Genomic DNA, 16,003 nt, shown 5'->3' on the forward strand with positions numbered 1-16,003 from the left:
AATTGAATTGAATTTGGTGCTTGAGACTGATCAGAGTTGGTCACTCCTTGCCCTTTCTCACAACAACTACAGGCCTCAGGAGATGGTTTGTTTATAAAGAAACCTGTATATCAGAGAGCTCTTCTTAACCAGAATGTGTTCTCTTTTCCTTTGACCTGGAAACAAGTTAAGAGTCCAAGTCCCAGGCCCAAATCTCTAAGTATTCCTTTTTCTTTCCACTAGTAAACCTAGACTGAGCACAGGGAGGCCAGTGGAAATAGCAGCAATCCTATCAGTATAGTGAGAAAGACATGATTCATTTATCATCTAGCTGGAGTTTGGAAAGGAATTGAGAAAACCATCTGTCGAAATCTTACCATCAGCAGTACATTGCCCTGGGCAGCCAGCCTGCTGTTAGAGATTAATTATAGGTTGTGTTGTTCTTCTCACAAAGGTTCTTGGGTTAACTTATGGACTATATAAGAAGAATCAGAAAAACCACCACAGACCATGGGATTAACGTTGACTCAAGTGTCAGGAAACTTGAACTCTATTCATTATTCTGCTTCTAACTTGCTATGAAATATTATGTAAATGGATTTCTACCTCTGTGCTTAGTTCCTCTAATCATTTCTTTAAAATCTTTTTCTTTTTAATCTGTAATGTAATCTGTAATTTTTTTAAATGTGTAAAACAGTTTTAATTAAAGATAAGAATTTCATAAAAGGAAAAAATAAAGAATGGTTTGACAGGGGTATTTGGTCTTAGTAAGGCAACACAAAATAGATCCATTATCAAAGATCATTTAATTTTTAAAGATCAATAATACCAAAAGCATGAAGTGAGGTGTAAGAAAAAATTTTTATAAGTACGATTTAATTAAAGCTGTTTATACTTATTCTCTCCTACAGTAGTAAAACATGGATTTTAAAAAGAATGGGTTGAGAAAAACGAGCACACACAGCACATAGGGTTAGAGGACCCAACATGCAAAATCTGTAAGTTAGACTTGGTCATATCTAAAATCCTTTTATGCTGTGACATTGTGTAGGCTGTGACATTGGTAATAAACCCAGCAAAATGGTAGGTGCTCATGAGAAAGCAAGTATGTTTTCCCTCATCTCTTCTATCCAGTGCAGGAATGGAATTCCTACTCTGTGCATTAAAGCAAAAATAAAGGAAATTAAAAGCACACAGATTTAAAAGGAAGAAATACAACAGCCCTCATTGGCATACGACATGCTTTTCTATTTAGAATCTCAAGGAATCTACTGGGGGAAAAGCCTCCTAGAACTAATAAGTGAGCATAGCAAAGTTGCAGAATATATGGTCAATATACAAAGATCAATCATATTTCCAAATTTAAAACACCACAGGATTTATAATAGCTTCAATAAAAAATTAAATATTTAAGCATAAGTCTAACAGAGATCTAAATAACAGATTAATGATATTAGCTTTTTATGGTAGATGGAAAGCTGAATAAAATAGGGTCCCAGCTATTAGAGAACTTGCAATTTAGTAGGGGACAAATATATGTACTCAAATAGGCACTGAGTAGTTTGTGACTATTTCACAAGCAAGGTATTCATAAGAATTTGTATGAACTTTGAGGAGGAAGAGGTTGTATCCAAATAGGAGATTAGGAACCAGAAATTTAATTGCACCTTGAAGGATGGGTAGGATTCAAGTAGATGAAGGAGCAGAATTGTGATAGGAAGAAGGAATGTTATAAACTCAGTACATAAATGGGAAAATAACACAATTTATGTGGGGAACAGTAAGCAGGTCTTACAGAAACATGAAGTTCTAGTAAGGAGTTCTGAAATATAAACTAGAAACAAGCTTTGGGGAGGTATAATGTGCTTTGAGTATCAGCTGGTACAATTTGGATTGCATTCAGTTTAGAATAGGGAGCCAGTAAAAGAAAGCATGTGTTTATAATTGCACTCTTACCAAAGTAACAGGAAATAATGTGAATGCCCTAAGAGGAAGTTCTAGGCTTGCATGGGTAGTAGGCATTTGTAGAAGAGTTGCCTGAATACAGGTTTACAGTGCAGTTGTTACAGTGTCAGTCTCTATGTAAACAGGAGTTGGGGGCTCAGTTTGCCAGGGAATACAGGGGGATTATGAAGCATTACATTTAGAAATTATAAACCCAGAGATAAGTATTTAACTGATTAAGAACCAGAGGGCAAAGCTGGTTGAAACAGGCATGGGGAAAGAAACTCACTTTAGTAAATTTGGAGAGTTAAATTGATCTAAGAAACAGAGGGGTAGATAGGTGAACAAATGGAAAAAATAGTCATGAATTGGAGCAGAAGGGGGTCAGTGGTCAGGCAAGATAGGCTTGCCTGAGGGCCAAAAAATCTTTTATAACTGAATTCCAATGTACATGGACATACTCCTATCCTGTCATTCACCCCAAAACATTACACATTCCAGACATAGTAATCTGTTCAACATCCACTAATCTCACCATTCATTTCAGGTTTTCATGCCTTTGCACATGCATTTTCCATCTTCCCTTAATGTTTGTCCCTTCTTCAGCCATCCCTTCATCCCTCTTCTACCTGGCATATACTACTCCTCCTTTAAAGCCTAGCTCAAATATCACATCCTTGGTGAAACTTTAGGCACAGTTAGAGGCCCCCTTCCTTGTTCAAATCTCTTTTAGAGCATGTTGTATTGTTGCTGTCTTCCTCCCTCATTAAACCTTGATCTCTTTATGAATTGAAATTCTCTTATTTATCCTGTATCCATAGTACTTGACATAATGCCTGGAACATGGTATATAGGAAATTGAATTAATTAATCAATTAACTAATCAATTAACTAGTTCGTTTTTTAAAAAACATGGGTTTCAATCTGCCTCGTTTGAAAGGGAGCTTACTCTAGTCATTGATATTAACTCTCACCATGGATTTTCCCCTGGAGGTCGAGTATGTTATACTCTGTAATCACATTGACTATGAATCATACTGGTTGGTAAAAAATACCAGTGTCTCCAATTTATCAGCTGCAGGGATCAGGTAAGAAATATTTATTTCTTTACCTTGTTGCTCTGGTGAATTCTCAGAAAGTTTAGGTGAAGAATCAGTGGTGGGTGATTTGCAAAACAAAAACAAAAACAAAAACAAAAACAAAAACATCCAAAAAAACAACAGCTCTGAACAGGTATACATAGGTATGGGTATTCAGTTTCCAGGGCTTTATTTTAGGTCTCTAACTGTTCCATACCACAAGGTCCTTAAGACAGCGATGTTGAAGTAGGAATTCTAAATAATCCAAACCATGAATAACTTCTTTCTTTAATCAGATATGGGCGATAACAATGATAATGATTACCAGAGAGGCTGAGTTTGGCTGGATAATTCCCTGAAGTCTACACGGAGGTTGTGGTATGAATCTTAGGGGCCAGGAAATATTGAGGATAAAAGTGATATTGCATGGAATGGTATCTTCTGCATTGCAGAGGAATGATTTGTTTTTGAGATAAAGCCATACATTGGAAAGGATATTCATTTGTTAAGGTTTTGAGTAACACTTAAGGACTAGTTTAGATATAAATATTAATGTATTCTGTCTGACCATCTGAGAATAATCTACTGAGGGTAACTTTCACCTAGAGGGGAAGAAATAAAGATTTTCAAAATAGAATTAGGAGATGGTGACCTTGGCCTGTAAGGACCTGATTCAGAAGCCATTGGAGAATTCGAGAGACATTTTTGAAAGCCATGAGTGGTGTCTTATAAACTTTTGGTTAAGGTATTGAGCACCACAAAAAAGGGAGTCTTATTACAAAATAAAGAGAGTTCACAATAAAGCCCTAGATATTATGGCACAAGAGGTTGACGTTTTACTTAAGAGTTTTTGAAAGGCCTTTCTGCCTTCTAATTGATTCCCCTACCAAACAGACCATTTCATTTGCCTCTGAATGGAGTTCCGTATTAATTATATTGGAAAAGTTGAAGCTAAGGTTTCATGACATAGACATAGAATGTAGATTTGTTTCCTTAGGTTGAAGTATAAAAAAGTGCAGAGGTATGACTTCAGTACTGTATTAGGCCAAGTGCAAAAACAGAAAATATGTCTACATATGAAAGAGTCTTTCTATAAGGAAGATAATCTTATGTTTGGTATTAATATGAGATAATGATGAATGGGTCTCATCAGCAGTTCTTTGTTGCAGCCCCAAATTTATGGAATAACTTACTCCAAAGCATAAAACATATAACAAATAAATATGAAGATTCAGGCCCTCATTGTTTCTGCTGAGAAGTTAGCTGTTAATCTTACTGACATTTCCCTATAAGTGACAGGTGGTTTTCCTCTTGCTGATTTCAAGATTTTCTCCTTGTCTTTAACGTTCAGCATTCTTACTATGATATATCTGTTTGTGGGTCTCTTTGCATTTCTCCTACTTGGAATTTGTTGAGTTTTCTGGATGTGTAGATTATTGTTTTTTCTTTTTAGTAAATTTGAATTTTCAGCCATTCTTTAAGTTTTTCCCCCATCTCTCCTCTCCTTCTTGCACTCTCGTTATGTGTATATTGGTGTGCTCAGTGGTGCCCCACACTACTCTGAGGCTCTGTTCAGTTTTCTTCATTTTTCCCCCCTCTGTTGTTCAGCATGCACAATCTCTATCAACATCTCTTCAAGTTCATTAATTCCTTTTTTCTTCTAGTTTGAATGTACTGTTGAACCTTTATAATGACTTGTATATTTTTAGTCATTGCACTTTTCAACCTCAGAAATCTTATGTTTTTTTAAACGTATTGCATGGTGCACTGGGTGTTATATGCAACTAATGAATCATGGAACTTTACATCAAAAACTAGGGATGTACTGCATGGTGACTAACATAATATAATAAAAAATATTATTAAAAAAGAAATTTTTTAAAAAAAATTTATTTATTTGAGAGAGAGAACAAGTGGGGTGGGGTGGGGAGGAGCAGTGGGAGAGGGAGAAGCAGGCTCCACACCGAGCAGGGAGCCCAATGCGGGACTCGATCCCAGGACCCCAGGATCATGACCTGAGCCAAAGGCAGACACTTAACCGACTGAGCCACCCAGGTGCCCCAGAAATTTTCTATCTCTTTATTGACATTCTCTATTTGATGCAACATAGTCATCATATTCTTCTTTATTTAATCAAGTTTTAGTTCAGTTCTGTGCATATATTTATTATGGCTACTTCTAACTCGTATCTGCTTAATTTAATATCTGGTCACTCTCACAGGCAGTTTTTGTTGCCTGTTTTTTTCCCCCAGTGTTTAGGTCATATTTTCCTGTTTTTTGTTTTGTTTTGTTTTGTTTTTGTTTTTGTTTTGTTGTTTTGTTTTTTGTTTTTGCATGACTTGCAATTTTTTTTGTTGGAAAATGGACATTTTAGGTAATATAGCAACTCTGGGTACTATTACCCCTTCCCTGACTTATTACTGTTATTTCCTTATTTCCTTGTTTAGAGACTGGCTGAGGTGTTTTTAATAAAATACGTTTCCTCCCCGAGACTCTAGTATTAAGTCTCTGATTGTGCTCCTCAGGGAAGCACAGCTTTGGGTACGTCACAATCACCTTAGGATAACAGTAGTTCTGGTAGAGTTCTCTGCCACTTTTTCCCTGACCACATCCAGCTGTTGAGCTCCTATTGTTTACAACAATGCCTGGGGCATAAATTCTACCACAAACTAATTTAATCAAATTGTGGCTTCTCTGAAGGAACAGTTTCTGAGATCGGTGTATGATTTGTTTCTTAAATCCAGGTGAGCTCCTGCCAGCTGTCTTATTCCCCAGTTCTCTCCAGCATACTTGCTAGCCTGTATTCTATGCTGTATCTTCATTAGATCCACACATTTCCTCCCAAATCCCCTTACCACAATCTCCATTGTTTTTGAGAGCGTTCTTAGGTTTAAACATCTGTATGCTCTGTTGCAAATGAAGTCAATTCCTTGGGGAAAAGATTGAGCGCTGTTTTACAGCCTGCTTCTGCTCCTCTCTCCCCATGCCAAAATCTCTGAGCTGGGGCTGTGAAGCCAGTAGTGGGGACAACGGTGAGCTTCCCTGAGTGACACACTCGCTCTAGGAGCTGATGCTCAGTGGATGGGTGTCAGTAGTCTGACAGTAGTCAGCTTACGTCTCTTGATGTCAGGGGAAGAGCTATCAAAGCTCCAAGACTCCGTGTGTCATGCCCAAGGTAGAGCCTCTATGTCATCATGGATGTTGTACAGAAGGGAGTCCCTACCTCTTGAACATGATTGTCTAAGACTTGGCCCTAACAATCGGTAGGTGGGGGCAGGATGAGAAATCCTACTTCTCCTGAGGAAAATGCCTTCCAGTTGGGAACTGGGGTGAGAGGGAGTCATGTATTCTCAGCTGCAACAGTCTGGAGTGGAGTGCCCAGTTTGCTGAGGTGGGAAGTGGAGAGAGAAAAAGCAGTCTTGATTCACATACCACAAACTCTAGTATTTGTTTCTTAATTTTTGTAGATTTTCTTGGTTAGATGTTTCTTTATGTGCTGTTTGCTCTTAGGAACATTTCCAGACTTGAACATTTTTTAAAATAATTTTTACTATTTTCACTGGAGAGCAGGTTAGCAGAGCAACTCACACTGCCATGCCAGAAGTGAATTTTTCAAAGTTCTGACTAAACCTCTTCTTTTTTTTTTCTAATCCACTCCCTTGATTTCACCCAGTCTCATGGCTTTAAGTATCAACTATACACCGATGACTCTCAAATTTACATCTGAAAGAACCTTTCCCTCTAAATTTGTGTCATTTAACCAACTTCCTAGTTAACATCTCCACTTGGATATCTAACAGGCATCTCAAACTTGACATGTCCAAAATTGAACTATTGATGTGCCTCATCCTAAAACCTGCTTTTTCACAGTCTTCGCTCTCTCAGTAAATACAAATTCTAATTTCCCCGTTGCTCTGGTCAGAAATCTTGGAGCCATTCTTGACTTCTTTCTTTCTCAGTCCACATCCAATCTCCTGGCAAATATCATAGGCTTTATTCTTAACATATTTCATGATTTCCCCACTTCTCAACCCCTCCAGCCAGGTCCAAGCTACTATGATCTTTTCCCTGGATTGTTGCAGTAGCTTCCTAATTGGTCTCCTTGCATCTAGACTCCACGTGGTTCTTCTCCTTTCTATCTCCTAACATGCCAGAGTGATCCTGTTAAAACCTAAATCATCACATCACTTCTCTGCTTAAAACTATCTGTTATCTACTCATCTCAGAGAGAGTTTATGCTCGTACAATGGCCAAAAAGGCTCCGTAAAATCTGCACATCCCATTCTCAGTTTACTCTGACCTCATCTGATATTACTGTGGCCCCTCATTCTGCTCCATTCTTACTCTGCTCCTAACACACCAACCTCACTTGTACCTTGGAATCTTTGCACTTGTTATTCTCTCGCCAGGAGCACTTCCCTTAGTTATCTTCATAAATTCCTTCCTTTCCTCCTTCAGGTCTTTGTTCTTAAATCTCATGAGGGTTTTTTGGTCACCCCATTTAGATTGCTGCCATGGGACACCTGGGTGACTCAGTTGGTTAATCGTCTGTCTTAGCTCAGGTCATGATACCAGGGTCCTGGGATCCAGCCCCACACTGGGCTCCCTGCTCAGCAGGGAGCCTGCTTCTCCCTCTGCCTGCCGCTCTCCCTGCTTGTGCTCTCTTCCTCTCTCTCTGACAAATAAATAAAATCTTAAAAAAAAAATCTCTGCTCCTGCACTTACTACCTGTGTGACAGCGTCAAGTTAATTTCATTACATTTGTTTTGTTATCAGTAAAATAACAGATAACAAATAGATAACAAATACAGCCTACCTCCTAAGGTTGTTGAAAGACTTAAGTGAGGTAACTAAAGCATGCTGCGTAGAAAATAAGAGTTTATATTAATATGAATTCTCTTTTGCCTTCTCCCAACTCTACTACTCATGATGTAACTCTAAATTAGTTCCCTAAGTCTCACTTTTCTCACCTGTAAAACAGGTGTGATAATAAAACAGGAATGATAATACTGAGCCTTAATACTCCACAACGTTGAACGAGATAACCTATATATAAGTGCTTTCTAAAGGTACTACGTAGATGTATGTGAAGGATTTCTATTGATACAAGCAATTGGTTTGTTGCTTCCCATAATTTTTAGGGATTATATCAAATTTAGAGCTCACAACCTAAGATGAAGTTTACAGTCATCTCAATTACTACAGGAGAATTTTCCAGCTTTTGCTTTATCTGGCTTCATGCCTCCATAAAAAAGTGAGCAAGAGAGCTAAATTCAAATTTGTCAGTTCTGTTATTAGCATTTTTGGTTTAGGTTTCCATGCTGCTTAATATTGTCTTTTGGTTTTCAAAGACCCATACTATCCATGACCTCTACCACCACGGAGAATTTCAAGATCTTCACTCATTTCTCTATGTATCTGTTCTAGCACATAGCAAAATGCCTGGCAAAGAGTAAGGGCTCAAGTAGTATTTGTTACCTGAATGATTTCATGGTTCTGTCGGTTTGTGTGAAGAAGGCTGCATTTGAAGTCAAAAGACTGGGGTTTCTGTCTTGGCTCTGCTTCTTTTTGGTTGTGTGACCTTGGGCAAGTCACTTTAGGAAAAAGAATCACACAGATAAGATCGCTAAAGGGCGCTTGGTAAACTGCAAGCTTTTTTTAAAAATATTTTTTTATTATATTATGTTAGTCACCATACAGTACATCCCTGGTTTTTGATGTAAAGTTCGATCATTCATTAGTTGCGTATAACACCCAGTGCACCATGCAATACGTGCCCTCCTTACTACCCATCACCAGCCTATCCCATTCCCCTATCCCCCTCCCCTCTGAAGCCCTCAGTTTGTTTCTCAGAGTCCATAGTCTCTCATGCTTCATTCCCCCTTCTGATTAGCCCCCCTTTCTTTATTCCTTTCTTCCCCTACCGATCTTCCTAGTTCTTATGTTCCATAGATGAGAGAAACCATATGATAATTGGCTTTCTCTGCTTGACTTATTTCACTTAGCATTATCTCCTCCAGTGCCGTCCATGTTGCAGCAAATGTTGAGAAATCATTCTTTTTGATAGCTGAATAATATTCCATTGTATATATATGGACCACAACTTCTTAATCCATTCATCTGTTGAAGGGCATCTTGGCTCCTTCCACAATTTAGCTATTGTGGACAGATGCAAGCTTTTTTTTGAAAATAAATGAGAGAATGTATAGAAGCGTTTTGTAAATTACAAAGCACCAAATTTTAGGTGTTATTATGATTACTCATTAATGAATTGTGCTTTAATAGCATCTTAAATAACTAGATACATAGATTTGCTAACGATTATTGGTTCATATAGGTAAGTGTATGTATGGATATTTCCTGTAAGAGTGAAAACACAAGACACATTAGCAATTGTACCGTCCTAATTCATATTCTGTGGCATTGAGAACAAAGCCATTTAGAAACTAGACAAAAATGACTACAGTACAGTTTTAGTCCTGGAATATCTCATGACACCATTTTAAATTTATCACTTCCCTTAAATTACTGGTAATGAAACAGTACTGTACTACAGTGTTTTCCTTTAGCGTGTCCATTGACTAAATAGCCAGATTTGTTTTTTAAACCCAGGGACCCTTTGAACTACATTCAGTACTAGGTGGAAAAATGCACAAGCTTTCAGAAGTGACTGGGATTACAATTCTAGGCTGCAATTCTTATCATCCAATCAAATTTAAACTCTCTATAATTATAGCTAATGGTGTACTGACCTAGAGGGTCAGGAACAAAGCAGGGAAAATAGGAGTGAAACAAAGGAATAAAAATACCATTAATACCAATACAAAAACAACAAACAAACAAACAAATCGAAAACAGAGAGCCAGATCAAGGTTCAAGTCCCACCAAAGGCCTGGATATTCCTGGTATCTGCTACTCATGTTACTCTGAATCTCTCATGTGTTGCTTATGTGCCTCTGTGGAAAAGGGAATTTTAAGAATTGGTTTTTTGGAAGGCAAGATAGAATTATTGAATGTCAAAATTGGAAGAACATTTAGGAGTCAAATAGCTAATGCATCTCACTTATTGATGGGGAAAGGCAAGTCCAGAGAGGGAAAGGGACGTGTTAAATGCTGCTCAATATTTTTTTTAGCAGAATTCGCAGGTTTCTTACTTTCACGTTACAGCTCTTTAAAAAGGAAGCCTGTAAATCACTTTCTTACAGCGTGCCATTACAAAAATATCATAATTGCTGGGTTGCTTGTTAAAAACAAAGATTCTTTCATCCTTTCTCAGATCTACTGGATCAGAATCTAAAAGGTAGGCCATGAGAACCTGCATTTTAACAAGCTCTCCAATTGTGCTAATACACACTGGTGTTGAAAAGTACTGCTGCCTAGACATTCTTTCTCAAAAGAATCAAAAAGTGTCTTTCCAAGTACTTAAAATAAACAAAGCGGTCGTGGATCTGAAATGCTGTCAGAATCCCCATGGTAACCGTTCAGTGTAGGTCTCAACGAATAAAGACAAGGAAAAGTCTAGTGGTCAAGCACACTTGGGAAGCTGCAGTTTGTAAAACAGTCTAGTAGACGGCGGGCTCTTCAGCAGCTTACCAGGCATTTTTTACTTCCCCTTTTGGTTACACAGACACACTAACTGAAGATGCAGTTATTGAAGTATAATCTCTCTGCCAAGACACAAGTCTAAAACCAGTGGGCCTTATATATGTAATCCTTTTATCACTCTCCACCCCTAGATTTTCCTGGCTGTACCACGCACCCAAAGTTTTGCATGCAGAACCCCTAAGGGCTCCCGGAAGACCCTGCAACCAACCATCCCTGGCCTCAACCCGTCCGCCCGGCTAACCTGTGGGAACCCACGCAGCGGGGGACTCCAAGGGTTACAAGCATTTCGCTGGAGAGTGACAGGGCGAGAAGCCAATAGTATCTAGGCAGGCCGGACGTCCGGTGTGGGCGGGGCAGGGACGTAACGCGCCAAGGGGGACCTCCGGAGTCCTAGGGGTGAGAGGGGCAATCCAGGTGAAGAGTTTGTTAGCGTCCGGGGCGAACGGGAGAGCTAATGAGTTTCGGCCCCTTCCTTCTGCTCTGATTTAGCCTTAGGGGTCGGTAGCTGCAGGGACGGCCCGGGGCCTGGTGTTTGGCCATGGACTTACGGTGTTCGGACTCCACGCCTTGTCACGACCAGAAAGCAAACTCTGTGTCTACTCCAAGCTCCGAGCCGCTGAGACCTGGCGACCTGATCTCAGACCAAGCCGGGGGAAACAGCGCCTCCAAGTCCAAGCCGACTGTCCTCGCAGGCCATGCTCCTTCTAGCGTACCGGCTGAGCTGGAGCCTCAGGCGTGCGGCGTGGCCGGCCTCAACTCCGAGAGCAGCGGTGGCAGTGGCAACTGTGACGCATCAACCGGCGAATCCCTCCTGGGGGACCGCGAAGTCTCCCAGCAGATCGGGACGCAGCTTAAACTGCTGCCTATGAATGATCAGATCCGGGAGCTGCAGACCATCATCCGGGACAAGTGAGCCGAGATCAGAAGGGGAAAGGGACGTGGAGGGTGTCACAAGGCGGGGGGTAGGGGATATGGGGCAGGGATTGAGAGTAAAAGGGCTGCGGGCTAAAGTTTTTGGCTCTGGGAAACTGTGGAGATAGGGCAGGGCAGGGTGTCACGTGACTCAGGCCTCCAACCCTGTCTTTCCTAGTTCCTGTGTTCAGCATGGCCCTCTAAATCCCGGGCTCCGTCTGTGTGTCTTCTGAGCGAATACTAATCCTCAGCGGTTCCTGGCTGTAAACGCGCCTACGCTATCTGTCCAGTGCTGGTCTATAACCCAGAAATGGTTGCTACCCAAGGTTATGCTCTACCACAGATCACCTCAGGCTTACAAATAGAAATAAAGCAATTTCAAGGGAATTCTGTTGTGCTCAACAAGTTCTCTAACCGTTTGCTGTTTGCTACTGCAAATGTGTCATTTTCCCTAAGGTCTTTTAGTCTTGGAGTTTCGGTTTTGTTGGTTACGTGGAAGCTTATCATTCAACTCTTCCCAGGATTCATATTTGTAAAGTTGCAGAAACTTTAATGTCTCCTGTAGAGTTAATGGAGCAAAGGGAAGCTAAAGGAATCTTTGGCGCCCCTCCTAATCCCACAAATCAAGATAGCCAAAAAAGTAATGTTAAAATGCTATCTTGAGGAGATCTCAAAACTCATGTTGTAGGTGGGGTTTTTCAAGGGAAATACGTACCATGATTAACTAAGCTGGTTTCTGTATTGGCAGCACCTTAAATGAGTAGCTACTGCATGTCAAAGCACTCGTTTTTCAGTGGGTGGCTTAATCTTTTAAAATGGCTGCTGGGTAAAGATGACATTCTCTAAATCATACTGTAGTAACTTTTTCTTCATACTATTGTTAATAGGCTCCCAATTTGTTTCCTTGCCTTCAGTTTTTCTGCCTTCCACATACTCCCACACATTACTGAACAATCTTAATATAGAGCTTTGATTAGGTAACTACCCTCCTCATCAGCCTTCCTTGGCATCTTAAAGCCTATCAATTGAAGTCCAGGATCCTGACCTTGACATTAAGGCCTCTCTTCGTGGTTCCTAAGAAGTATTCTGAAACATCCCTGATTCTGCTGTCCTCTGAAATTCTCTTTACTCCTTCCTTTACTCCTCTGCATTTTCATATCCTACCTATTCTTCAAGATCAAACCCAGCGTTAAATGTCCACTTCTGTCAAGAAGCTTTCCTTTAATCATACTTCCTTACTGCTCTTCCCTGGCTTTTTAAATGCGAGATTCACTTTCTGTTTTGTATGTTGTTATCTGTGTATCAGTGTTGTCTCACCTATTAGATGTAATGAATCAATATTGAAAACTACTGTGGTCATATGATACAATAGGTGGAAATAGTGATCTTAAGAAGTAGGAGGCATAGGTCTGATATTTGCAGTAGGGGAAGCTGAAATGAAACACATCTGTAGAACAAAGAAAAGAGGATGATGATTCTTGTTTGTGTATATCAGGAGTTACTTACCTTGAGTCTTGGACGCCACTGCACACGTAGATGGGTTTCAGGGCCTTGGTGAACCATCAGAAACTATTTGGGAAGTATTATTCATTATGTGTATTTATTTATTTATTTATAATTTTTATTTTGTTGTATTAGTCAACATACAGTACATCCCCAGTTTTTGAGGCAATGTTCCATGATTCATTATTTGCGTGTAACACCGAGTGCACCTGGCAATATGTGCCCTCCTTAATACCCATCACTGGCCTATCCCAATCCCCCACACCCCTCCCCTCTGAAGCCCTCAGTTTGTTTCCCAGAGTCCACAGTCTCTCATGGTTCATTTCGGCTTCTGTTTACCCCCCTTCATTCTTCCCTTCCTTTTCCTACCGATCTTCCTATTTCTTATGTGCCATAAACTAGTGAAACCATATGATAATTGTCTTTCTCTGCTTGACTTATTTCACTAAGCATTATCTCCTCCAGTCCCGTCCATGTTGCTGCAAATGTTGTGTAATCGTTCTTTCTGATGACTAATATTCCATTGTGTATATGGACCACATCTTCTTAATCCAGTCATCTGTTGAAGGGCATCTCAGCTCCTTCCACAATTTAGCTATTGTGGACAATGCTGCTATGAACATTGGGGTGCATATGGCCCTTCTCTTCACTACGTCTGTATATTTGGGGTAAATACCCAGTAGTGCAATTGCTAGATCCTAGGGTAGCTCAATTTTTAACTTTTTAATGGACCTCCACACTGTTTTCCAAAGTGGCTTACATTCCCACCAACAGTGTAAGAGGGATCCCCTTTCTCCACATCACCTCCAACGTTTGTTGTTTCCTGCCTTGTCAATTATTGCCATCCTAACTGGCGTAAGTGGTATCTCAATGTGGTCTTGATATGAATTTCCCTGATGGCTAATGATTCTGAACATTTTTTCATGTGTCTCTTAGCCATTTGTATGTCTTCATTGCAAAAGTGTCTGTTCATATCTTCTGCCCATTTTTTTATTTCTTCATTTGTTTCTTGTGTATTGAGTTTGAGAAGTTCTTTGTAGATCTTGGATACCAGCCTTTTATCTGTAGTGTCATTTGCAAATATCTTCTCCCATTCCATGAGCTGCCTCTTAGTTTTTTTGACTGTTTCCTTGGCTGTGCAAAAGCTTTTGATCTTGATGAAGTCCCACAGGTTCATGTTTTCTTTTGTTTCTCTTGCCTTTGGAGATGTGTCATGAAAAAAGTTGCTGTGGCCGATGTCAAAGAGGTTGCTGCCTATGTTCTCCTCTAGGATTTTGATGGATTCCTGTCTCACATCGAGGTCTTTCATCCATTTGGAGTTTATCTTTGTGCATGGTGTGCGAGAGTGGTCAAGTTTCATTCTTTTGCATGTAGCTATCCAATTTTCCCAGCACCATTTATTGAAGAGACTGTCTTTTTTCCACTGTATGTATTTTCCTGCTTTGTCAAAGATTAGTTGCCCAAAGAGCCGAGGGTCCATTTCTGGGTTCTCTATTCTGTTCCATTGGTCTATGTGTCTGTTTTTGTGCCAGTACCATGCTGTCTTTGTGATCACAGCTTTGTAGTACAGCTTGAAATCCGGCAATGTGATGCCCCCAGCTTTGTTTTTCCTTTTCAACAGTTCCTTGGCCATTTGGGGCCTTTTCTGGTTCCACGCAAATTTAAGGGCTGTTTGTTCCAGTTCTTTGAAAAATGTCATTAGTATTTTGATCGGGATAGCATTGAAAGTGTAGATTGCGCTGGGTAGCATAGACATTTTAACTATGTTTATTCTTCTGATCCATGGGCATGGAATATTTTTCCATCTTTTTGTGTCTCTTCAATGTCTTTCAAGACTGATTTGTAGTTCCTAGAATATAGATCCTTTATGTCTCTGGTTAAGTTAATTCCGAGATAACATATGATTTTTGGTGCTATTGTAAATGGAATGGATTCCCTAATTTCTCTTTCTTCAGTCTCATTGTTCGTGTATAGATGCAACTGATTTCTGAGCATTGATTTTGTATCCCGCCACATAACTGAATTGCTCTATAAGTTCTAGTAGTTTGGGGGTGGATTCTTTTGGGTTTTCCATGTAGAGTATCATGTCATCTGCGAAGAGAGACAGTTTGACTTCTTCTTTGCTGATTTGGATACCTTTTATCCCTTTTTGTTGTCTGATTGCTGTTGCAAGGACTTCTAGTACTATGTTGAATGATAATGGCGAGAGTGGGCATCCTTGTCGTGTTCCTGATCTTAAGGGAAAGGCTTTCAGCTTTTCCTGGTTGAGAATGATATTCGCCGTAGGCTTTTCATAGATGGTCTTTATGAAATTGAGGAATGTACCCTCTATCCCTATACTCTGGAGTGTTTTAATCAGGAAAGGATGTTGTATTTTGTCAAATGCTTTTTCTGCATCAATTGAGAGGCTCATATGGTTCTTGACTCTTTTCTTGTTGATATGATCTATCACACTGATCGATTTGCAAATGTTGAACCACCCTTTCATCCCAGGGATGACTCCCACTTGGTCTTGATGGATAATCCTTTTAATGTACTGTTGGATCCTATTAGCTAGGATCTTGTTGAGAATTTTGGCATCCATATTCATCAGGGATATTGGTCTGTAATTCTCCTTTTTGAGGGGGTCTTTGCCTGGTTTGGGGATCAAGGTAATACTGGCCTCATAGAATGAGTTTGGTAGTATTCCTTCTGTTTCTATTTTTTGAAACAGCTTCAGGAGAATAGGTATTATTTCTTCTTTGAATGTTTGGTAGAAATCCCCGGGGAATCCGTCAGGCCCTGGAGTCTTGTTTTTGGGGAGGTTTTTGATCACTGCTTCAATCTCTTCATAATTAATTTGTCTGTTTAAATAATCAACTTCTTCCTGTTTCAGTCTTGGTAGTTTATAGGTTTCCAAGAAGGCATCCATTTCTTCCAGGTTGTTTAACTTATTGGCATTAAGTTGTTGATAAAAGTCTCTAATGATCTTTCCTATTTCC

At 39.8% G+C, this 16,003-nt stretch overlaps 2 protein-coding genes across 10 annotated transcripts in view; one reads left to right on the forward strand and one right to left on the reverse strand.

Annotated features, from left to right (window-relative positions):
* The window catches only part of ABCB7 (ATP binding cassette subfamily B member 7), a 217,620-nt gene extending 206,087 nt beyond the window's left edge, over positions 1–11,533 (reverse strand). The window contains exon 1 of the mRNA XM_048213375.2: positions 11,156–11,533. The gene's annotated coding sequence lies outside the window, so the exon portion shown is untranslated. The remainder of the gene's footprint in view (positions 1–11,155) is intronic.
* The window catches only part of UPRT (uracil phosphoribosyltransferase homolog), a 35,520-nt gene continuing 30,462 nt past the window's right edge, over positions 10,946–16,003 (forward strand). For 6 of the 9 annotated variants that reach the window (XM_057312606.1, XM_026487194.4, XM_044379807.3 and 3 more), the window contains exon 1: positions 10,950–11,516. In XM_057312606.1, the coding sequence (XP_057168589.1) occupies positions 11,146–11,516 (371 nt within the window). In that variant the 5' untranslated portion in view covers positions 10,950–11,145. Of the gene's footprint in view, positions 11,517–16,003 lie in introns of all 9 variants that reach the window. The other 3 variants (XM_026487195.4, XM_057312623.1, XM_057312609.1) reach the window with 3 other exon arrangements.

This window comes from Ursus arctos, chromosome X, assembly GCF_023065955.2.
Source record: "Ursus arctos isolate Adak ecotype North America chromosome X, UrsArc2.0, whole genome shotgun sequence".
Lineage (NCBI taxonomy): Eukaryota > Metazoa > Chordata > Mammalia > Carnivora > Ursidae > Ursus > Ursus arctos.